The following is a 23,781-nucleotide window of genomic DNA, read 5'->3' on the forward strand; positions in this document are numbered from 1 at the left end:
CTTAGAGGACCCCTTTCAATATTTCTTGTAGGGCTGGTTTCATGTTTGCAAATTCCTTTAGTTTTTGTTTGTCCTGGAAGCTTTTTATCTCTCCTTCTATTTTCAATGACAGCCTAGGTGGATATAGTTTTCTTGGCTGCATATTTTTCTCGTTTAGTGCTCTGAATATATCATGCCGGCCTTTTCTGGCCTGCCAGGTCTCTGTGGATAGGTCTGTTGCCAATCTAATGTTTCTACCATTGTAGGTTACAGACCTCTTGTTCCGAGCTGCTTTCAGGATTTTCTCTTTGTCTCAGAGACTTGTAAGTTTTACTATTAGATGTCGGGGTGTTGAGCTATTTTTATTGATTTTGATGGGGGTTCTCTGTGCCTCCTGGATTTTGATGCCTGTTTCCTTCCCCAAATTAGGGAAGTTCTCTGCTATAATTTGCTCCAATATACCTTCTGCCCCTCTCTCTCTTTCTTCTTCTTCTGGGATCCCAATTATTCTAATATTGTTTCGTCTTATGGTATCACTTATCTCTCCGAATTCTGTCCTTGTGATCCAGTAGTTGTTTATCTCTTTTTCTCAGCTTCTTTATTCTCCATCATTTGGTCTTCTATATCACTAATTCTGTCTTCTGCCTCATTTATCCTAGCAGTTAGAACCTCCATTTTTGGTTGCACCTCAATAGCCTTTTTGATTTTGACTCGGTTAGATTTTGGTTCTTTTATTTCTCAGAAAGGGTTTCTCTGGTATCTTCCATGCTTTTTTCAAGCCCAGCTAGTATCTTTATCATCATCATTCTGAACTCTAGTTCCAACATCTTACTAATGTCCGTATTGATTAGGTCCCTGGCAGTCGGTACTGCCTCTTGTTCTTTTTTTTTGAGGTGAGTTTTTCCGTCTTGTCATTTTGTCCAGAGGAGAATAGATGAATGAGAGAACCAAATGCTAACAGGGTAACAACGACCCCAGAAAAATATACACTAAACAAATCAGAAGAGACCTGAAACCAGGGGAAAAGAAAGGGAAAGAAAGAAAAAAGAAAGAAAAAAGAATATGATCAGGCTGGTGAACCGATCAGTGCCACACACTAGATTTTGGGCATATTTTGGTCTGTTAGAAGAAACTGCCTCCCAAAATTTTAAAGAAAGAAAAACTTGTATATGTACAAAAATAAGGATAAATATGATGAAGGGATGGAATATGACTGTAAAGATGAAAATTGTAAAAGATTTTATAAAAGGAATTGATAAGTTGGTTGAAAAAAGAAGAGAAATTAAAAAAAAAAGGGAGAGAATGTGATCAGGCGGGAGACTAGAACAAAGCCATACACTAGAGATTTAGGGTATATTTTCGTCTTTTAGAAGAAACTGTATCCCAAAATTTTAAAGAGAGAACAATATATATACCAAAAATAATGCTAACTATAATGAAGGGATAGAATATGACTCTAAAAGTGAAAAATAAAAAAGATTTTTAAAAAAGGGATTGATAAGATGTTGGTTGAAAAAGGGAAAAAGAAAAATTAAAAAAAAAGAAAAAAAAGGAAAATTAAAAAAATTAACTTTGAAAGACTAAAGAATCAGGGGGGAAAAGGCCATGGATTCTATGTGCAGTATTCCCCTAGCGCTGGAGTTCTGCCGTTCTCATTGATCGGTAAACTTGATCTTGGCTGGCTGTTCTTGCTGATCTTCTGGGGGAGGGGCCTGTTGCCGTGGTTCCCAAATGTCTTTGCCGGAGGTGGAATTGCCCCGCCCTTGCCGGTCCGGGCTAAGTAATCTGCTCAGGTTTGCTCTCGGGAGCTTTTGTTCCCTGCAAGCTTTCCGTACAGCTTCAGGGGACGAGAGTGAAAATGGCAGCCTCCCAATCTCTGCCCCGGAGGAGCCGAGAACTTGGGGACCCGCTCCTCAGTGAGCCCCCAGAGAAAAGCAGTCAGTCACTCCTGTCTCCCTGGTCTCCAGCTGCACTCTATGCTCACCCGGCCTGTGACCGAGTGTTTCTATCTCTGGCACACAACCCCGTGTGGAGTCTCCAAACCCAGCAGATCCCTGCGGTGCGCTCCTGCGCCGCTCCTCCCGGGGGAGGAAGGGGAGTCTCCCCGGATCTGCCACTTGTTGGGTCCCTGCTGGAGGAGCAGTGGCCCGACTGTGCCGCGGATCATGGTTTATGTCAACCCCGAGCTGAGAGCCTGCGCCTCAGCTCCACCTCTGCAGCCCGCTTCCCCGCTCCGATACCTGGGAGCTCTGCCGCACTCAGCCACCCCTGGTCTCTCTGTGACCCCGAGGGTCCTGAGACCACACTGTCCCAGCGAGGGTTCCACCCCCCACTTAGCCACTGGAGCGACGTCCCTCAGTGGAGCCGACTTCTAAAATTTCCGATTTTGTGCTCAGCTGCTCTATCATTTGCCGGTAACCAGCTGAAGGAGGCTCCCTGCCCCCCACCCCCCGTGGTCTGTCTTTGCAAATATCACCTCAGATTCACTTCTCCAAATGTCCTACCTTCCAGAAATGGTCGCTTTCTGTTCAGAGAGTTGCTGCTATTCTTTTCTTCGATCTCCTGTTGAGTTTGTAGGTGTTCAGAATGGTTTGATCCCTATCTAGCTGAATTCCTGGGACCATACGAAATTTAGGTCTCCTACTCCTCTGCCATCTTGATCCTCCCCCCAAGATTTTATTTATTTAACAGAGAGAGAGAGTACAAGCAGGGGGAGCAGCAGAGGAAGAGGGAGAAAGAAGCAGGCTCCCCACTGAGCAAGGAGCTGGGGCTTGATCCCAGGACCCCAAGATAATGACCTGAGCCGAAGGCAGATGCTTAACCAACTGAGCCACCCCAGGCGCCCCTGCAATTTCTTTTTCACTTATGGATCACAGTTGGTTTTTGTGATCTTAGTGTTGTGTAGTCAGTTTCATTATTGAGAAAATGGTTTCAGCGCCCTTGAAAAAGATTCCAGATAAATTGATGGGTTTAGGGGGCACCTGGGTGGCTCGGTTGGTTAAGCGTCTGTCTTCAGCTCAGGTCATGATTTCAGGGTCCTGGAATCAGCCCCTGTTGGCCTCCCTGCTCAGCAGGGACTCTGCTTCTCCCTCTCCCTCTGCTGCTCCCCCTGCTTTTGCTCTCTGGCTCTCTCTGTCAAATAAATAAAATCTTAAAAAAAAAAAAAAGAAAAGAAAAGAAAGAATGTGTTTAAGTTCTTAAGAAAAGGAACTCTAGGGCTCCTTGGAGAAATGGCTGATTCCTGGACTGGGGCAGGGAAGTACAAGATAAGCCAGTAACCTCTTATAGTACCAGAAAGCAAGGAAGGCTCCAAAAAAGATGGGGGCATGTTGAGAGGACACAGGTACTAACATGAAGGAGCTCCCAGAGTTAAATATGGGACATTTGAACAGCAAAGTAAATAATGATAGTAATGGATTACAATCCATAGAACAAAATAAATTGTGAATCATGCTTAATTTAAATAATTGAAAAAATAACTGAAGGAGAAGGAACAGCTCTTGCTTACATAGAATTCTAATTAATAAATATAGAAGTAATGATGGAAATAGGAAATAACTGTTGGACAAACACCATAGTAGTGATTATTGCAGACCAGACCCACCTGTGCATGCTAAAGTTAGTAGGTCAAAGTATGGTGACAAATGGGATATTTGCATAGTCTCAAAGTTATCTCTTCACAAGGTACTTAAGATATAAAGGAAAAACACTAACTTTATTGAGAAACCTAGACACATTAAACAAGTGTGCAAAGTTATCATCATCTGTAACAGCAGCATGTTACCTCCTGATAAAATGCATTGAAAAGTGCAGCATCACTTCTATGGGGATTTTTTCCCCATTGTTTTAAATTATATTTTTTATTTTGAAAAAAATGATAGATTTCACATGTAGTTTTATGAAAAATACAGAGATTCCATGTATTCTTTACCTTCTTCCCCCTAGTAACAAGTACAGTTGCAAAATTGTAGTTCATTATCATAACCAAGATACTGATAGTGATGTAGTCATATTACAGACATTTCCATCGCTATAAGGATTCCTGGCGTTGCCCTTGTATAGCCTCACTCCTTTTTTTTTTTTTTTTTAAAGATTTATTTACCCCAGAGAGAGAGAGAGAGAGCATGCAAGAGCATATGAGCAGGAAGAGGGGAAAGGGAGAGAGAGAATCCCAAGCAGACTCCCTGCTGATTGGGGAGCCCAATGTGGGGCTTGATTTCACCACCCCAAGATCATGACCTCATGACCCCAAGATCATGACCTGAGCTGAAATCAAGAGTTGGAAGCCCAACTGACTGAGCCACCCAGGCACCCCGGCCTCACTCCTTTTAAAAATTGGGCTGCTTGTTTTCTGTTATTGAGTTGTAAGAATTCTTTATATATTCTGAATCATATGGAGTTTCCCTTCCAGTTTGTTAATACAGTGAATTACACAGGTTTTTTTAGTATTAAAAATTATAGTAAAATACACATAAAATTTACCATCATAATGATTTTAAAGTGTATAGTTCAGTGGTATTAATTACATTCATATTGTTGTACAATCATCACCACTATCCATCTCCAGAACTCTCTTTATCCTGCAAAACTGAAACTCTATACCCATTAAATAGCTCCCTGTTCTCTCTTATCTACTGGCCCCAGGCAATCACTATTCTGTTTTCTTCCTATATGAATTTGATTAATCTAAGTGGCTCATATAAGTGATATCATACAGTAATGTCTTCAAGGTTCATCCATGTTGTAGCATGGATTTCCTTACTCTTTAAGGCTGGATAATATTCATTGTATATTCCACATCTTGTTTTTCCATTGATCTGTCGACAGACGGTTGGGTTGCTTTCACCTTTTGGCTAATGTGAATAACGCTGCTATGAACATGGTTTTGCAGCTACTCTCTTTTAAGACCTTGCTTTCATTTCTTTTGGGTATATACCCAGAAGTGGAATTGCTGGACTATATCTAGATTTTTCTTTTACTCTCTCTACTTTCTATTCTGCAAGCCCTGTCTCTCTGAATATCTTTTCATTTTAGAGATTTAAGTTTTGAAAGTTCTCATCTATTTATTTCTTTAAATAACATAGTAAAGCCTTAATCAAAAAGACTGTTCAGAGAACAGAGTATAGTGGTTATTGAATTTCCGGGCTAAGTGGCCAGGAACCCCCCTTTGTTTCAGTCCTTGCTATTGCAGTATGGTAGTTTGTTTTATTCCCTTAGTAAGTACAGTATTGCACACATCATTGAATTTCTCTGGTAATTCACAATCCTGTGATGCTGCAGGGTTATCATTACAAATATACACTCACAGTACAATATACCACAGGGCAGAAGTTACTGGGGAATGGAACGACGTACAAACCCTTCTGGACTCTTTACAAAACTAAATCCTTGAGACAAGTTTGTTTTCTCCTGTTAAGTATGTGCTATAAGAAAATCAAACAGTATAGTGTTAAAATTAATTGATGTTTGAAAGATGTTTACTAAACTTAGTTTCTCATCTGGCCGTCTTTACTATTTTTTTCTTCTGTGCCTTCCTCTTTGCATCTGTATCCCCATATCACCAGATAATGGGCTGTCACCCTCGCTCGGAGTAAGCACGCTTAATAGGTGTAACTTGTAGAAGCAGATGGAATCTGGAGTGCAGTATTCTGCACATCTTTGTCTCCCAGCTACATTTCTCTTTCTTTTACTACACTTCAAGGAAGAAAAACAGAGCTTTGGAGAAGACAGGACTAGAGAAAGAAAGAGGTAGAAGAGCTGAGATGAAGAGAAAGAGCAACAAATTTTTGAAGAAGCACAAAGGAGGAAAAGAAAGAGGAGGGTAGGGCCGGCGGGGGTGGGGGGGAGGTGGCGGGGAGCAGGGGGAAGGACAGGATGGTTACAGAAGTCCCAAAGTCAGGCTTCATGGAGTCCCTCCTTTGGACTAAATAAAGTCCTGAACCCTGTGAGTCTGAGGAAGAATTTCTAGGAACTTCTACAGTGTGACAACTGGATAACTAAACCAGAGGTCCCTTGAGCCAGAATGAACTTAATCAGCATCCTACAACAGGCATTTCTTGAGTGCCTGTCATCCACAGCCTCCTGAACTCAGTAACTACCAGTCCCCCAGCCAAGAATAGAAAAGACCAGCCTCCATTCCGGATGTTTTATTCACCACTCTGTGAACATAAGGGGAGCAGTCCCCAAAGTTCTGCGAATAGTCCCTTCTCTGTCCTTGCCGGACACATCTTTCTCTGGTCTTGGGGCTGGAGGATTGGAGGGGAGGCTTGAAGTTCTGCCTTCTTTGCCCCTTCAGCTGATAATGCCCGTGATGCTTGGATGTGGAGGTCCTACTGTACTAAACTATTAATTAGTCTTATTGATTTGAACTTTTCTTGACAAGTAGTAATACTGTACTGGTTTTATAGATAACAAAGAAATAAAGATACCTGGCATATTTGAAACATAGTTCCCCAGGCAGGTGTGATGGGTTCTTCTCACTTGTATTTTTATCAGACTATATAGGGTTTGCATGATATATATATATATATATATATATATATATATATATACACACACACACACACATATATATATATATATATGTGGCCAGGCTTCAAAGCAGACCTAGGAACCCAAAGGCTTAACAGTTTTAAGTGTACCTTTCCCATGTGTTACTCCAGAATGAAGATGAATATATTTTTCGCATAATTTAGTTACAATGAAATTATAACAACTAAGCGTACATTTTTGTACAGTCGTCAGGAAACAGAAATAAAAAATATAGGCAGGCTAATTGAGCCTAAGAGATTACTGATGTTGCACTGTTTGTGGCCTAGTTTGCTGCTCACATTTCTGATCTGAAATCAGGGGCGCTGCTAAACATCCTACGGTGCACAAGACACCCCCGTACAACAAAGAATGATCTGGTCTAAAATGGCAGTAGTGCTAAGGTTAAAACGTGCTGTCATAAATATGCAGAAGATACAGTATGGACTGATAATCAACTGTATTAGGAAAAACCCAAGATGGTGTCTACAATTGTGACTGGCTCAGTTTTTCAGGGTTTTTTTTAACTTCCAGATTTCTATTTTGAAATCATTTTAGCTGTACAGACCCATCTCTATCTCTGTTTCCTTAGCACTTGATACATGAGAGGCTTTGCAAAATGTTGAGTGAAGTGAAAGAGAACAAAGAAGGAGACACATTAGGGACAGATCTATTTAGGTTTCACTTCTACGGTGAGCTATGTGCAACACTGCTCAGAGCAGAACGTTTGTAGATAAGCTTGGTTTCCTGGAAACACCCAGTCGGTCACCCCCTACACCACCCGTACCCATGCTTCTGCTTAGCTTGGGTTGCTTAGTGCCAGTGGAATTGGTGGCAGGGAGAACGTCAACTAATGGGGCCATGAATGAGCTTGGGTCTTGAAAGAGATCAGTTCACACCTTATTACCTTACCCCAACCCTTGCTGGTGGGTAGGACAACCCTACAGGCCATTACCTATTAAATCTGTTTGTATATATGTATTCTGATGAAAACGTGGAAACCTAAAATGTGGAAGTCTTCTGTAATCCTGATAATGAATTGGTATATAGTCCTCCTGTTTTTAAATGTATATATTAACACATATATTAATATATAATTATTAAAGATAGAATGGAATTAGAATTTTATAGTCTACTATTTTACAGCGTGTTTTTACCGTACTATATCGTGGGCATTCGGTATTATAGTGTGAGGGGTAAAACATTTAAAATTGTCTGTAAAGTAAGGATTTTAGTATATACCCACTTCAGAGGTATTAGGAAAGACATAAATATAAATTAAAATTTGTTGAATGTTGAGTTTCTTAGATGAAAATACCATGATGTTATTATGTACCATGCTGTATTTTTCATTGATTATAACAATGTTGAATGATTCTATTACCAGTTTCTTTTGACATTGAAATATTTTTAAAAACATCTGAGTCCTCGGAAAGAAACCATTATGGCTACGTTAATGTAGTTTGTGTCATACTCTTAGATTTCAACCACCTTTTTGGTGTTCCCCACAGGCAAATACGTGTATCAGCCCATGACCCCCGTGGAGCAGCTTCCGAGCACTGAGATTCCTGCGAAGCCTCGGGAACCCACAAACACCATTCAGATCTCAGTGTCACTCACTGAACACTTTTTGAAATTTGCATCTGTCTTCCAGCCGCCCCTCCCCCCTGATTCACCAAGGTACTGTATGATCTCAGACCTCTTCATCGACAACTATCAGGTTAAATGCATTAATGGGAAGATGTGTTATGTGCAGAAGCAGCCAGCGCCGCATTCCCACAAAATGAGCCCCGAGGAGGTCTCTGCACACGATGCCTTAATTTCAAGAGAGAGCAATACACCAAAAATAGATCACTGCTCTTCTCCCTCAAGTTCTGAGGACTCCGGGATCAATGCAATCGGGGCTCACTATGTGGAATCGTGTGATGAGGACACGGAAGAAGGAGCAGAACTGAGTTCCGAGGAAGATTACAGTCCCGAGAGCAGCTGGGAGCCGGATGAGTGCACCCTTCTCTCCCCTTCACAGTCTGATCTGGAAGTGATTGAGACAATAGAAACCACCGTGTGAGAGTCCGGGCAGGAAGCCACGCCTCTGATCCATGCTGAGCCTTTGTACTTTTGTCTGATGGATCCTTTTTCCAATGCAGTTGGTATTTTCTACCCCTCTCTAACAACTGTAGCAGTTCAGTGGTCTGCTGATTAGCATCACTCTTACATTAGTCTTATAACTAAGACATTCTTTTTCTTATAAATGGTTTTCTTTTGTATCTTGACTTATTTTCTATGTAGCATCTGGTGTCATGAATTGTGACCCAGCCTTAATTTCACTGGGAACTTTGGAAGCAATGAAGTGATGATCACAGAGTATCGTGGATCAGGTTGAGGAGCTACCCAGAGTGAAGGAGGCAGTGAAGGAGCGGGTTCTTCACACACACACACACACACACACACACACGCACACACACGCACACACACACACACACCCTTCTTGGCATTCCTTCTGATGTGCCGACAGGCACCCCTACCCTGTTAGCTCAAATGGGAATCAGCTCATGAGAGGGGAACAAAGGGTGTACTGGTAGATGCCATTCTGTCCCTTTTCCTTGCTCCCCACCACCTGCTGGGCCTGGGCCAGTGTTGCCTTGGCTTACTTCTGGAGGTTCCTGGAGACCCCCGCTCAACCCCTAGTTATGGCCAGTGTCCGCATTCTGTGCATGACGTGGGGTGGAGCCAGAGCTGATACCTTCAGTTTCATGTTCTGTCGGGCTTTAGCTGAGTGCCTACGCTCTGCAGGGTGCATCGGGGGGATGCAGACTGAAGAAGACCTGCTTCCTGACGGGAAGGGGCCCGCAGTCCGATAGAGGACTGTGCCAAGGCATGCAGAATGCTCTGGGAAGCCAGGGGAAGGGGAGAGCTTGCAGCTGGGGAACACGTTGCAGCATGCGAGCTGGCCTCTTGGGTGGATTCCTCAGTGTTTCCCTGTTTTTCTTAATTGTTCTTCAGATCCGGGGAAAACTTTTAGGAAGTTATATAGGTATTATATTTAGGAGGCAGCCACATCTGACGTCTTAAGAAAAAAAAATCAATAATAGTTTTAGTTAGCATGGAAATGCTAAAGACATCAGTCCTTTAGGGATTAGGAATGAATCTAATAGGTTTGATTAATTCTGCTTCATTTGGTTGTATGAAGCATTAGAATGGTTTAGGTGAGAAATGGATTAGAATTCAGTATGATGCATGGATTTTTTTATGCAAATGCAAAAGCAGTTGAAATAGTTTGCTGCTAAGTCGGGAGAAAATATTTTGTGTGATATTCATTCACTTTACTACAGTAATAGTCATAGTCTGTTGTACATGTTCTCTTTTCTCACATACACAAAATAGTGAATAATTCTTATTTAGCTCTCTTCAGAATTCTCCTAATTTCCATTTATACAAGGTGTTCTTGTGTGAGTTGCTTATCTGCCATTTCTCCAGATCTGCTTTCTGTAAGGCATAGTTAAGAATCCAGGAAGTTTAAAATATGGCCCTAATGAAACCAGAACTATCAGAGGTGGAGAGAGAGAAATATGTCTCGTATCCTAACCATGAGTGTGCTCTTGCAGCATTATCTCGTGCTCCGTCCACATTTTGGCACATCTCTTCTATGTCACATGAGTTGGTATTTTAAGAAATAAGAAGAGGCCCGTTGTGTTCTTCCCTGAAGCCTCCATTTGGCATCCTTCACAAATCACTCTAGGCAGAGTCTGCTTTTTTAGTTGTATGTATAGTTCACGTGATTGGCTAGAACACTTCGTTAGGCTTAGGTGCCCAGAACATCCCTAGGGATTAGAAAGCTGAGTACGCGTATTCCTTTGAAAACAGTGTTAGTTAAAACTTCCTATGCTGGATGAGAATGCAGCATACAGTTCGCACTTACTGAAATGTACAGACTCAACAAGTCACACCAGGAAGGGGGTGAGAGGAGCTGCAGGAACAGCAGGGTACAGGAGAGGGCAGGTGGAGGGGTGGGGGGCACAGAGAGCGGCTTCCCCGGCCCAGATGGCTTAGGGACAGACCTCGGATGAGCCTGCCCGCGGTTCTCAGTGCCTCCCATGATGGGGTCACCGGCTGGAGGAGGGCATAAAGGCCCAGTCCTGGGAGCCAAGTGGTGCAGCCAGCCACTGTGTGCACCTGCCTTTGGGTGAGCTCACTGAAGCCCCCAGGTGGGCATATGGAGGGTCTTCTTTCTCTACACCCCTCCTATCAGTTCTCAACTCTGGGCCCACATTCCCATTCATTAAACTGATTGGAGTCAACCACCAGGTCTCTAAAGCCATGGAAATACGTGGTCACAGGGCCACGTTTCTGAAGCTGGTTGTGTCAGGGTTGGGGCCTTTATTGGTAATATCTATGACTTTTGCCTAGGTTCCTGTTTTTTAAACTCCTGAACTGCCATTCAGATTACCCATGATTTTAACGGAATTTTTGGATTTAATAATGGTTGATAATCACTTTAAATATTTGCACAATCTCTTTATAATTAAAAACTCACTAAGCTTCACTTGCTACTGTTTTATAGAATTGGAGATATTCCATTGGATTCTAAATATCAGATGCTCCTGGATCTCAAAATAGCCTTTTCTACACAAGCACAAGCAAGAATTTCTTTGTCCTAGCACTGTTAATAATTCTCTGAAATCATATATAATTGAACCAGAATTGTTTCTTTATGCTTGCATTCCAAAAACAACTGATAAGGATATAAAAATGTGTATTTACAACTTAAATTCTAGGCCTACCTGTTACATATTATATAAAAGAATTTCTCTGTAAACCTGATATTATATTGCTCATTTGTAGAAGTATATTTATAGGCACTTTAGAAAATGTTTAGACTGTAATATGTATTATAGACCTCAAACACAGTCATGTTAAGTAGTCTTTTGGTTAATACTTATCCATTGACAGGTATGAAAACTTTATAGCGTGAACCTGGTAGTTTGCTCACTTGGAGCAAAGGGTTGGGCTGTGTGGATGGAGAAACTGCTTTTGGGGTCCTTGATGGAAACCTGGCTCCATTCCCACTTCCGGCAAGTTGGTGTAAAAGCTAGTAGGTGGACAATGCCAACTCAGTGCTGTATGGAATGTAGCTTTCTCACCGAACCAGCATTGATTTTAGGATTTTCATGGTTTGAATACGCTCATAACTTTTCTGAGAAATGACAAGCCAATTAAAATGCTTTTGTGGTCATAATTCTTTGGCACATTAACAAATAAGGCTTTACCGTCAAATCTAGGTATTTTTTTTTACCTTGTAATTTTTAAGATTTGAAGTAAGAATTTGAGAAAACCCTGGAGAAAAAACAATTGCTTTCCTGGAAAAGGAAAATGTGTACTTCAAGGTAATACAATACAAAACCAAACCAAATGAAAGCACCGAAACCAAAACAAAGCCGCAAAGTGGTTGTCCTGAGGTACTATTCAGATTTGGTCTAGGATTAGATCCTGTTTTCGGGCTGGTGGTTTTATTTTTTAACCTTAACCTCCACTTCCTGGCCTCTTTGAAACCGTTCTTTGGGACTAATCATAACAAACTCCTTTTATACAAATTTCTCTATCTGGGCAACAGGACACCACCTATTTTAGAAAGCTGTCAAAATACCCAGGCATGTTCAGCGGTATAAATACTACTGGGCAAGGGGAAACAAGCACAAGTTAAACTGATATTTATACGTCAGCTCTTGATTTTTCCATCTTGTTTGCCAAGTTGTATTGACATGTTTTGGCTTTTCATGTGAGGGAAACATTTTCACAGTTTTCTCTCCTACTCCCCTCCCCACGGGAGGTGGGAGCCAGAATTGAAGAGGCCAGTTGCATTCTAGGCTTTTTGGTGAACAGTGTGGGATTGTGTCTCTTCCCATTGAGGAGGAGAGGGGAAGGAAATGAGAGTTGGACTCACCATCTCAGTGCTGTGAATTCCAGGGTTGTATTTCTCACCTCCAAACATAAGGGCACTTCTCAAAATTAATTTTGAAATTCTTTACCTTTTAAAAATGTTATGTCTCTGCTCCCTTTCATTATTCTGGGGAATGGAGAGTTGACTGTACTGCGTGCGGAAGGGCCGTGTTTCTCTGAGTGCTTGGAGTTCTGTTGGGACTGAAGGGGTGCTCTTTTACTAGTGTGAACAAGTCTGAAAGCACATGGTCACCAGGGGCTTGAATATTGAGCTTCTGCATCATTGTGTCCATATACACTTTCGAAGGCTGTTCATACCTAGCAGTAGTCACTTACTGTGCTAGTTTTTGCACCTGTCTATTTTAAAGTTTTAAGCACAATGTTGACCCCTCTGTAATTTCCTAAAATTATATTGTTTTCCTACAGACAGCTCAACTTTCCTTTATGTATAATACTTTAGGAAAATACTTACTTGTAAAATAAATGTAATTTTTTCTTTTGTAACAGCTCAAATCTGATATTTTGGAGTTTGGAGTATTCTCTCCCCTCCCTTTCTTCTTTGGAGAGGTTCTGTCTGGTTTAAATAACGCATCGTGAACAAAACAAAAACAGAAACCCGCATTTGTGAAATGTGTAACATGTATATTGAGTGCTTACTTTGTGCCAGGAAATAACGCAGTTTACATCATCATCACACTTGACTATACAAAAACTGTGAAGCGCAGCTGAGTATTACTCAAAATGGTAATACACTCACAGTCAACTGCTCACAACTCCCAGAACACTTTGTAACAAGGACTTTTTCGTTGGCTACATCAGGTTTATACTAATAAAACTTACCCCGCCCCCCAGTCTTTATTTCACACCAAGCCACAGCTTTGTATTTGGTTTACACATGCCGTGTGAGACACTTCTAACCATAGGTCCCGGGGGTGCAGTCACTTGTCACCAAGGCCCAGGGTCCAGACCTCGGCGTGGCAAACCCAGAGGCTCAATTCGGTAATTCACACCTAGAAAAGAGCAGCTTCTGGGGTTGGGTTTCATCGAATAACCTTACTAGGGACTGCTAAATAAATTTGCTGATGAGTAACAATAATGCCATTGTTACGGTTGTTAGGAATTACAGCCCAGCCTCGCTGCTCTCTACAAGTAAGCCTCCCGGCAGCCCTCTGAGGGAGATTTCAGCGCTGCATTTCGCAGATCCGGAAAAGTGCTCAAGGAGTAAGTATTTTTGCCCCAGGTGGCACGGCTTGTAGGGGGCCGGAGTCCGAATGGAACCCAGCTCCTTTGGCTCCGGAGCTCCCGTTCTCGGCCCTTTGCCTGAGTTGCTCGCTCTGGTGGCTCCCCTTCCCGAGCTCAGGGAGTTGGAGGCTGAGCCCGGACGCGGCCGGGGAGCCTGGGTGCAGGGCGGAGGGGGTGCCGTTCCCGTCTCTAACCCGGCGCAGCCCTGCCCACAGGCTGGTGCCCCCCGCCTCACCCGGTGGGGCTGCTCGCAGGCGGTGTCCCGGCAACACCAACAGACGTCCTTCCTCCCCCCTTCCGTGCTGCGCACAGACCACCCCCAGCACACGCACCGTCTTGCTGCAGGGCTTTCACGAGGCTGTGGCTTCTGCCATGTTTAATCACATCTTGACTAGCATTCCAGGCTAGCCGTTTCTGCCTTCACAAAAGATGACTGGTCTTAAAATGACTTTTGCCGACAGCTAATCTCATCTGCATGTGCATTTTACTCAACTCTACATAATTGTACTGCCAAGTTCTAGAAGGCATCTCATTGTAGCCTCTTACAAATGCTGACTACATACACTTGTATTCTGCAATAAACTTTAATTTAGCATCTCGTCCTCATTACAGTGCAATCACTGCGAACTGGTAATGCCTTTAACCCTTGCTGTGCCAGCCGTTCTGCGCTGACCGAAGGCAGTGAGGCAGGACCTCGGGCCTCGGGCTTGTCGCAGTAGGGTTCGAGGAGGTGCAGTCAGAGGTCAGATGGGATGCTGCGGGAACCGAGCAGGTGTGGGGACTGATGGAAATGAGAAGCAAGGCAAAGCAAACATGGCAGCTCTTAGTGGTGTTTTTCTGCTTGCCTTTTTGAATTTTCCTAGTTGTCTAAAATGAATTGATACTACTTTATAATCAGAAACCCAGGAAATGATTTTGAAGAGGCTGAGTCCTAGGACGGTGAGTGCAGGCGGAGCATTTGCAGGGTGTGTGGGGTGGAGGCAGAGAGTGCACAAGTCTGGGCGGTGACTCACCCGCTCGGGCACCTGCTGGATGGGATTAAAGGCTGGACTGGGGCGTGTGTGTCCTTGAACTAACCAGCCTCCACTGAGCAGTGACCCCATTCCAGGCCTCCAACCGTGGATGGAAAGTTCTTGCGCCAGTGGGTTGGAGAAAGAGCAGAGGATTTGTTTCTTACTGTCTTTCTCAGTCCCCAGCCTAAAGCTCTGCGGGTGAATTTGGAGATGGGAGAACAGAAGGCTTGGGCTTCCGTGGGATACCTTAGCCCTCTGTATCACCTAGTGTAAGACCCTAGATGATTTATCCCAGAAAGAGATCTGGAGTGTCACTGCAAGATGATGACCATGTGGCACTGTGAATCAGCGAAGGAAGCAACATCTGAATGGGGATGTGACCAAGCATTTTCTCAGATGTCAGCCTATGGTCCACACCCCAAAACTGTGTGGTAGGCGGGAGATGATGATTTCGTGAATTTATGGCGGAAGCAACCAATAGCAAAGTCAACTCTAAAGGCAGGTAAGTGAGTCCCACGTGGCAGGTAAGTAGCAGGGCCAGGGCTCCACGTGTCTCCTGAGAGTCCAGAGCCAGCTGGGGTGACGCCCTCACTTGAGCCTGTGCAGTCAAACCCTGTTCTGCCGCTGCTTCGGCCTATTCCCTCTGTGCTCGCGCACCTGCCTCTGTCCTCCCCACGCCTGAGGCTCGGAGGTGGTCCGTTGCACACGCCCAGGCCCACCTCTGTCTGGACCGGCCCTGGCTCTAGGTGGAGGCGTCAGTGAGCTACAGCTCAGCCCCCTGGGCACCCCTGATGTTGCCCTTGTTGCTAAGTCACTCTGGCTTTTTGCCCAGCTTGGCTTGACCTGGACAAGGGTCTGGCCTGGGAGTTCAGACACTGCCTTGTGCTCAGGTGGGTCCTGGATCGAAGAACTCCGTTGGGAAACAGCCTCCGATCGTAGCACTTTTGTTACCCGCTGCCTCTGCCTTCTCCCCTTCTCAGCCCTGTTGGGGTGGGGCCTTTGATGCCAACTGCTTTCTTAATTATTGCATATCCTTCTGTCATCATCTGCTATGGACTTGCCCCTTGGGACCAGTTTACTTCACGGGACTGTGTAGACCCTGACTGTGATTACCCGGTCATGAACGTCTAATCTCTGCTTAAGCAGGGCCCCATACAGTAGACAAAGGGCTGAGATCCTGCCCTCATGTTTAGAATCTGCCTGTATGGGGCGCCTGGGTGGCTCAGTCGTTAAGCATCTGCCTTCGGCTCAGGTCATGATCTCGGGGTCCTGGGATCGAGCCCCACATCGGGCTCCCTGCTCGGTGGGAAGCCTGCTTCTCCCTCTCCCACTCCCCCTGCTTGTGTTCCCTCTCTCGCTGTGTCTCTCTCTGTCAAATAAAAAAAAAAAAATAGAATCTGCCTGTGTGAACTGTGATGCCAAAATTCACAAAGTAAATGTACGCACATCCACATATCTATAGAAGGACCTGGAAAAGCCACTGCAGTCTATCCACAATACCACTCTAAGAGGGCACACAGGCCAGAAGCTTTTGGGAAGACCCCGGGTTGGGGGACTGCTGTGTCTGGAGTGGGTGCTCAAAGAGGAATGAAGGGAGGAATCACCATCTCAGGTGGAGGTGAGAGTATAGTGTGGGAACGTTGATGGGTGATGGGCAGACACATCCTTCTAGAGAGAAGAGGCTGGGTTGGGCAAACCATGAAGTCTTGGGGCATGGCACCCCACAGACTATTAGGAGCAGATCCTGACCTTTGAGGTAGTCATGGTGCAGAGTTCTGAGGGAACAGATGTCAGGCAGGAACGGGGGCCACTGGGCTCCTCAGTTTTGGAGAAGAGCTCCAGTGGGAAGCTGAGGCCCAGCCCGACCAGCAGCTTCATAAGCAGAGCCTGTCAGTCTCCTGAGCTAACCGCCTACCTGCTGGCTGGGGCAGGAGGCAGATATCCGGGCCTGTGCACTAAAAGCCAAGCTCAGGTGAAGGGTGGGGTGCACATCTCCTGTCGTACCTATCCCGTCGTCCCCCGCTGAAGCTGTAGACATTCATGCAGGCTGGTGTATATTCAAAAAGGTGTCAATTACATCTACCCTTTGACCCTGCAAGATCATTTCTAAGCTTATACCCAACAGAACTGCATACATATGTTCACCAAAAGACAGGAAGAAGAATGGTAAAAGGCCCCTCCTGGAAACAATTCAAATGCCCATTAACAACACAATGGATGAATTATGGTATATTCATATAATAGACTACTATTCACCAATGAGAAGGAATAACAAAGATAAATCTCACAAACAGAATTGGAATGAAGGAAGCCACTTCCAAGAGCATACATAATGTACTTTATTTACATAAAGTTCAAAACAAGCAAAACTATGCTCCTGGAAGTCAGGATGGTGGTTAACATGCAGGGCATGATGAACAGAGAATTCAGGGGGCCTCTGGGGTGCTGGTCATTTCTATTTGCTTGATCTGGGTGCTCGTTCTACAGGTGTCTTCACTGAATTAATCCAGGTGTACGCATCGGGTTTGTGAACATTCTGTCCATAAAAAAAGTGACTTTAAAGAAAATATGGTGATACCTATTATATCTTAAGCACTGTGCTGTGGAGGATACGGGAGTGTACAGAACGCAATTCTGCTCTCAAGTGATGGAGACAGACAGGAAGCCCCCCCAAGTGTGGACAAAGGCTGAGTCAAACTGCCATTTTCCTCCAGGAGCTGTGCAAGGCTTCATAGAGTATCAGCGTGTGGAGGAGGCTGTTGGCAGAAGGAGGGGCCCCTGGGATGGAAGCTGGTGAGCCAGGGCTGCCCTCCAGAAGCTCAAGGGTGCTCTGACTCCCTGGGGCCTGGAGTTGGCGGTGGGCTGCCCAGAGGACAATACACGAAGAGGCCTTCCCTGAATCTTTGGGCACGTCAAAAGCATCTAATTCTGGAGACACACCTTTGGAAAAACATTTTCTGTAGGCAGAGCTGAGTGGAAACATGCTGTTTCTAAAAGGATCCCCAAAGCTCTGAATTATTTATTCACTAAAGCATTCATCATTGATGAGGCCCCCTGTTGGCTTTCCTCCTCCACAAACACCTTCCCTCCCCCTCACCACAGAAGGTTCTGGTTGGCAGTGTTACCTTTGGAAAGCGTCTTCCCACCCATCACTTGGACCTTTGCTATAGATGGAGCAGATCATTTTTATTTTTATTTTTCAGAAGAGCAGACAGCCTTCCTCAGCTCTCATGTGGGCCAGTGGTGGGGCTCCTGAGTGGCAACCCAGCACTCTTCCCGGCACTCCATTCTGCTGTTTGTGGAGAACTGGGCGGGACTCTCCCCTTGATGGCGGTGGGGGGGGGGGGCGCAAACACAGTGGGCAGGGGCACTCGGCTGAGCTGGGAGCTGAGAGTAACCGTTTTCAGGTGGGCCACAGTAATATTCAAATACTTACTGTTTACCAGGAAGGAACAAAGCTGTGATGGATACTGCCGTGTTTTGACCAACCAGAATCCACTCCCCTCCCCCATCAGGGCCTTGATGTCCTTTCAGAGGGTCATCTCTTCCTCCTCCACAGGGGGGCAGCGTGAGAAGAGACTCTTCAGACCAGGTACATGCTCTCCCCAAACTGTACCTGAAGGGTCTATGGAAACTTCCTCCCCAGAGCCCTCCTTTACCACCTGTCACAGCCAAGGGGTGAGCATGTGACCTAGCAAAGCCACTGGAGCTCAGCACTGGGGCTGGAGTGGGGGACACAGAGCTGCCTGCTCTTAGTCTGCTCCTGGATCCTGGGAGCTCCCCCGGTCCCCTCTGTGAGCTCCATGGAGATGTCAGCAGAACCGTTGCTGTTGCTGAGTCTAGAAATACTTCCGGACAAATATTTGCCCCTAAGGGACTGCTTCGAAGCAGGACCTGACATCACTGCAGAGTAGAACATCTGCTCAGTGCCATGAGAAGGGACAGGGACGGTGGCTTCCAGATGGCAGGGACTGGGGCTCAGCTCAGGCCTGCCACATCCCCAGTGTCCAGGGCTGCCCAGCACTCAGAGTCCGTTTCTCATCTACCCTCAGGAGAGACGAGAGGCTCTTCAAATCCAATCCAGAGTATACTCTCAGGAAGGCATGACCTGAATATAAAGATGCTGTAATTTATTCAATGGTACTGTGACTGGAATGAGAAGTTAAAGAACTCAAGGACTGGGAAAATAGGACAGGGGCTAAAGAAGAGTCATTTGTTGTTTACTGGCCCTGATCTGAACAGAAGTTCTGATATTCAGAATAGCTTTTGCTCTTTAGACTATAAAATGAAGAAGGGCAATTACCAAATTTTGCTTTGAGAATATCAAGTGCCTTTGGCTTTAATTTTAGGCTCATTGAGAAACCTGCTATGTAATTTGGGCAGGGAGCATCTGGAATATCTGGAATCACAGTTCTGAGTTCAAATCCCTGATCTGTCACTTAAAAAATTACATTTCAGGTGTACAGCTTTATAATTCGATATCTGTATGTACTACAAAGTGGTCACCACCATCCATCACCAAACACTTGACTCCTTCAACCATTTTGCCCACCCTTCAACCCCCTTCCCCTCTGGTAACCACTAGTCTTTTCTCTGTATCTTTGAGTTTGTTTTATTTATTTGCTTTGTTTTTTTTTAGATTCCACATTTGAGTGAAATCATACAGTACTTGTCTTTTTCTGTCTGACTTATTTCACTTAGCATAAGACCTACAAGTTCCATCCATATTGTTGTAAACATCAAGATCTCATTTTTTTTTTTTTTAAGATTTTATTTATTTATTTGAGAGAGAGAAAGCAAGAGACAGAGCACAAGTGGAGGAGGAAGGGCAAGGGAGAGGGAGAAGCAGACTCCCCACTGAGCAGGAAGCCCAATGTGGGGCTCGATCCCAGGATGCTGGGATCATGACCTGAGCCAAAGGCAGATGCTTAACCAACTGAGCCACCCGGGTGCCCTGATCTCATTCTTTTTTATGGCTGAATAATATTCCACTTTGTAAATATGCCACATCTTCTTTATCCATTCATCTATCAATGGATACTTTGGATGTTTCCATATCTTAGTTATTATAAATAATGCTGAAATGGACACAAGGGTGCATATATCTTTTTGAATTAGTGTTTTCATATTCTTCAGATAAATACTCAGAAGTTGAATTACTGGATCATATGGTAGTTCTATTCTTAATTTTTTGAGGAATAAACATGCTGTTTTCTGTAGTGGCTGCACCAATTTACATTCCCACCAATAGTGTACAAGGGTTCCCTTTTCTCTACATCCTCTCCAACAATTGTCATTTCTTGCCTTTTTGGTAATAGACATTCCAATAGGTGTTAAAGAATATATCATTGTGGTTTTGATTTGCATTTTCCTAATAATTGGTGATACTGAACACCTTTTCATGTGCTTGCTGGCCGTCTGTATGTCCTCTTTGGAGAAATGTCTATTCAGATCCTCTGCCCATTTTTTAATCAAGTTTTGTTGTTGTTATTATTGTTATTGAGTTGTATGAGTTCCTTGTATGTTTTGGATATTAACCCCTTATTGGATATATGGTTTACAAATATCTTCTCCATTCAGTAGGTTGCCTTTTTGTTTGATGATGGGTTTTTTTTTTTTTTTTTTTTTTTTTTGCTGTGCAGTTGATGTAGTCCCATTTGTTTATTTTTGCTTTTTTGCCTTTGCCTTTGGAGTCAGATCCACAAAGACATTACTAAGATCAATATCAAGGAGTTTATGCCTATGTTTTCTTCTAGGAATTTTATGGTTTCAGGTGTTACATTCAAGTCTTCAATCTATTTTGAATTAATTTTTGTGTGTAGTGTAAAATAGTCATTTAATTCAATTCCTTTGCATGTAGCTGTCCAGTTTTCCCAGCACCATTTATTGAAGAGACAGTCCTTTCTCCATTGTGTGTTCTTGGATCTTTTGTCATAGAAAATAGCAAAGACCTTTGCTATAGATGGAAGGCAGACGCTTAACGACTGAGCCACCCAGGCGCCCCTGTATGTTGATTTTGTATCATGTAACTTTACTGAATTCATTTATTAGTTCTAACAGTTTTTTGGTGGATTCTTTAGGGTATCCTATATATATAGCATCGTGTCATCTGCAAATAGTGATAGTTTTACTTCTTCTTTTCTGGTTTGGATGCCTGTTATTTCTTTTTCTTGTCTAGTTGCTTTGGCTAGGACTTCCAATACCTTCTCAAATAAAAGTGGTAAAAGTGCGCACACTTATCTTGTTCCCGTTTTTTTTTTTTTCTTGTTCCCATTCTTAAAGGAAAAGTTTTCAGCTTTTCACCATTAAGTATGATGTTAGGTTGTAAGATTGTCATATATGACAACTTGTTGAGGCACCCACTTTTGGTACTCAATACCCACTTTGTTGAGAGATATTTTACCCATAATTGGATGTTGCATTTTGTCAAATGGTTTTTCTGTATCTATTGAGATGATCATATGATCATTATCTTTCATCTTGTTAAGATGATGTATCATGTTGATTAATTTGCAGATATTGAACGATCCTTGAATATCTGGAATAATTCCCACTTGACCATAGTGTATGATCCTTTTAATGTATTGTTGGATTTCATCTGCTAATATTTTGTCAAGGATGTTTGCATCTATGTTCATCAAGGATATTGGTCTATTTTTTTTTTTTTTTTTTTTTTTGGTGTCCTTGTCTGGTTTTGATATTAGGATAATACTGGCCCCATAAAATGTGTTTGGCAGCTTTCCCTCCTCTTCAATTTTTTGAAGTAGTTTGAGAAGGACAGGTAGTAAATCTTTGAATGTTTGGTAGAATTCACCAATGAATCCAACCTATCCCAGACTTTTTTTTTTTTTCTTTATTGGGAGGTTTCTGATTACTCTTTCAATCTGCTTACTAGTAATTGGACTATTCAAATTTTCTATTTCTTCATAATTCAGTCTTAGAAGATTGTTTCTAGCGGGCGCCTGGGTGGCTCAGTTGGTTAAGCGACTGCCTTCGGCTCAGGTCATGATCCTGGAGTCCCGGGATCGAGTCCTGCATCGGGCTCCCTGCTCGGCGGGGAGTCTGCTTCTCCCTCTGACCCTCCTCCCTCTCATGCTCTCTGTCTCTCATTCTCTCTCAAATAAATAAATAAAATCTTTAAAAAAAAAAAAAAAGAAGATTGTTTCTAGGAATTTATCCATTTCCTCTAGGTTGTCCTGTTTGTTGGCATATAATTGTTCATAGTAGTCTCATGATCCTTTGTATTTCTGTAGTATCAATTGTAACTTCTCTTTCATTCTTGATTTTATTTATTTGAGTCCTCTCTTTTTTCTTGGGTTGTCTAAGGGTTTGTTGATTTTGTTTATCTTTTCAAAGAATCAGCTCTTAGTTTCATTTATCTTTTCTTTTGTCCTTTTAGTCTTTATTTCCATTCTGATCTTTATTATTTTTTTCCTTTTACTAATACTTGACGTTTTTCTAGTTCTTTCTAGTTCTTTACACCTACACTCTCTAGGTGTAAAGAAAGATTTTTATTTTTTTGAGGTAGGCCTGTATTGCTATGAACATCCCACTTAGAACTACTTTTGCTGCACCCCATAGATTTTGATATGTTCTATTTTTTTTTTTTAAGATTTATTTATTTATTAGAGAGAAACAGAGACAGAGAGAGTACAAGCATGGGGAGAGGCAGGGGCAGAGGGAGAGGGAGAAGCAGACTCCCCGCTGAGCTGGGAGCCGGATGTGGGACTCGATCCCAGGACTTGGAGATCATGACCTGAGCTGAAGGCAGATGCTTAACCATCTGAGCCACCCAGGCACCCTGATATGTTCTATTTCTGTTTCCATTTGTCTCTAGGTAATTTTTTATTTCTCCTTTGATTTCTTTGATGACCCATTGGTTGTTTAGTAGCATGTTAATTGATTTCCACATTTTTGTGGTTTTTCCCATTTTCCTCTTGTAATTAATTTGTAGTTTCAGGTCAGAAAAGATGCTTTATGTGATTTAAATTTTCTTGAATTTACTGAGATTTGTTTTGTGGCCCAACACGTGACTGTTCTGGAAAATGTTCCATGTACCTTCCATCTGCTTTAGGATGGAATGTTCTGTATATATCTAGTAAGTCCATCTGGTCTAATGTGTTGTTTAAGACCAATATATTCTAATTAACTTTTTGCTTGGATGATCTATCCATTGATGATAATAAGGTATTAAAATCCTTTACTATTATTGCATTGCTTTTAATTTATCTCTTTAGGTCTGTTAATATTTGCTGTATATACTTTGGTGCTCCTATGTTGGGTGCATATATATTTACAAATGTTATATCTTCTTGCTGGATTGAACTCTTTATCATTTGTAAAAAAGATTTTATTTATTTGAGAAAGAGCAAGAGAGTGAGTGAGGGAACACAAGCAGGGGGAGCTACAGAGGAAGAGAGAGAAGCAGACTCCCTGCTGAGCAGGGAGCCCAACCTGGGGCTTGATCCCAGAACCCTGGGATCATGACTTGAGCTGAAGGCAGATGCTTAACTGACTGAGCCACTCAGGCACCCTGACTCCTTTATCATTATGTAATGCCTTTTTTGTCTTTTATTAGTCTTTGTTTTAAAGTGTGTTTTGTCTGATATGCATATAATTACTCCAGCTTTCTTTTCATTTCCATTTGCATGGAATTATCTTTTTCTATCCCTTCACTTTCAGTCTGTGCATATCTCTAGATCTGAAGTGAGACTCTTGTAGGCACCATATAGATAGTTCTTGCCTTTTTTTTTTTTTTAAAGATTTTATTTATTTATTTTGACAGAGAGAGAGAGATAGTGAGAGAGGGAACACAAGCAGGGGGAGTGGGAGAGGGAGAAGCAGGCTTCCGGCTGAGCAGGGAGTCCGATATGGGGCTCGATCCCAGGACCCTGGGATCATGACCTGAGCTGAAGGCAGACGCTCAACGACTGAGCCACCCAGGCGCCCGGCTGTCTTTTTTTTTTTTTTAATCTATTCAGCCACCCTGCATTTTTTGGTGAATTTAGTTCATTTCCATTGAAAGTAATTATTGATGAGTACCTACTTATTGCCGTTTTGTTGTTTTCAGCTGTTTTGGTAG

The 23,781-nt window shown here is 43.1% G+C and overlaps 1 protein-coding gene across 1 annotated transcript in view; it reads left to right on the forward strand.

Annotated features, from left to right (window-relative positions):
- The window catches only part of C1H3orf70 (chromosome 1 C3orf70 homolog), an 86,065-nt gene extending 73,103 nt beyond the window's left edge, over positions 1-12,962 (forward strand). Inside the window, exon 2 of the mRNA XM_036070002.2 lies at positions 8,019-12,962. Coding sequence (XP_035925895.2) covers positions 8,019-8,575 — 557 coding nt within the window. The 3' untranslated portion in view covers positions 8,576-12,962. The remainder of the gene's footprint in view (positions 1-8,018) is intronic.
- Positions 12,963-23,781: the final 10,819 nt, after the last annotated feature.

The sequence above is a fragment of the Halichoerus grypus genome, chromosome 1, assembly GCF_964656455.1.
Source record: "Halichoerus grypus chromosome 1, mHalGry1.hap1.1, whole genome shotgun sequence".
NCBI classification, from domain to species: Eukaryota; Metazoa; Chordata; class Mammalia; order Carnivora; family Phocidae; genus Halichoerus; species Halichoerus grypus.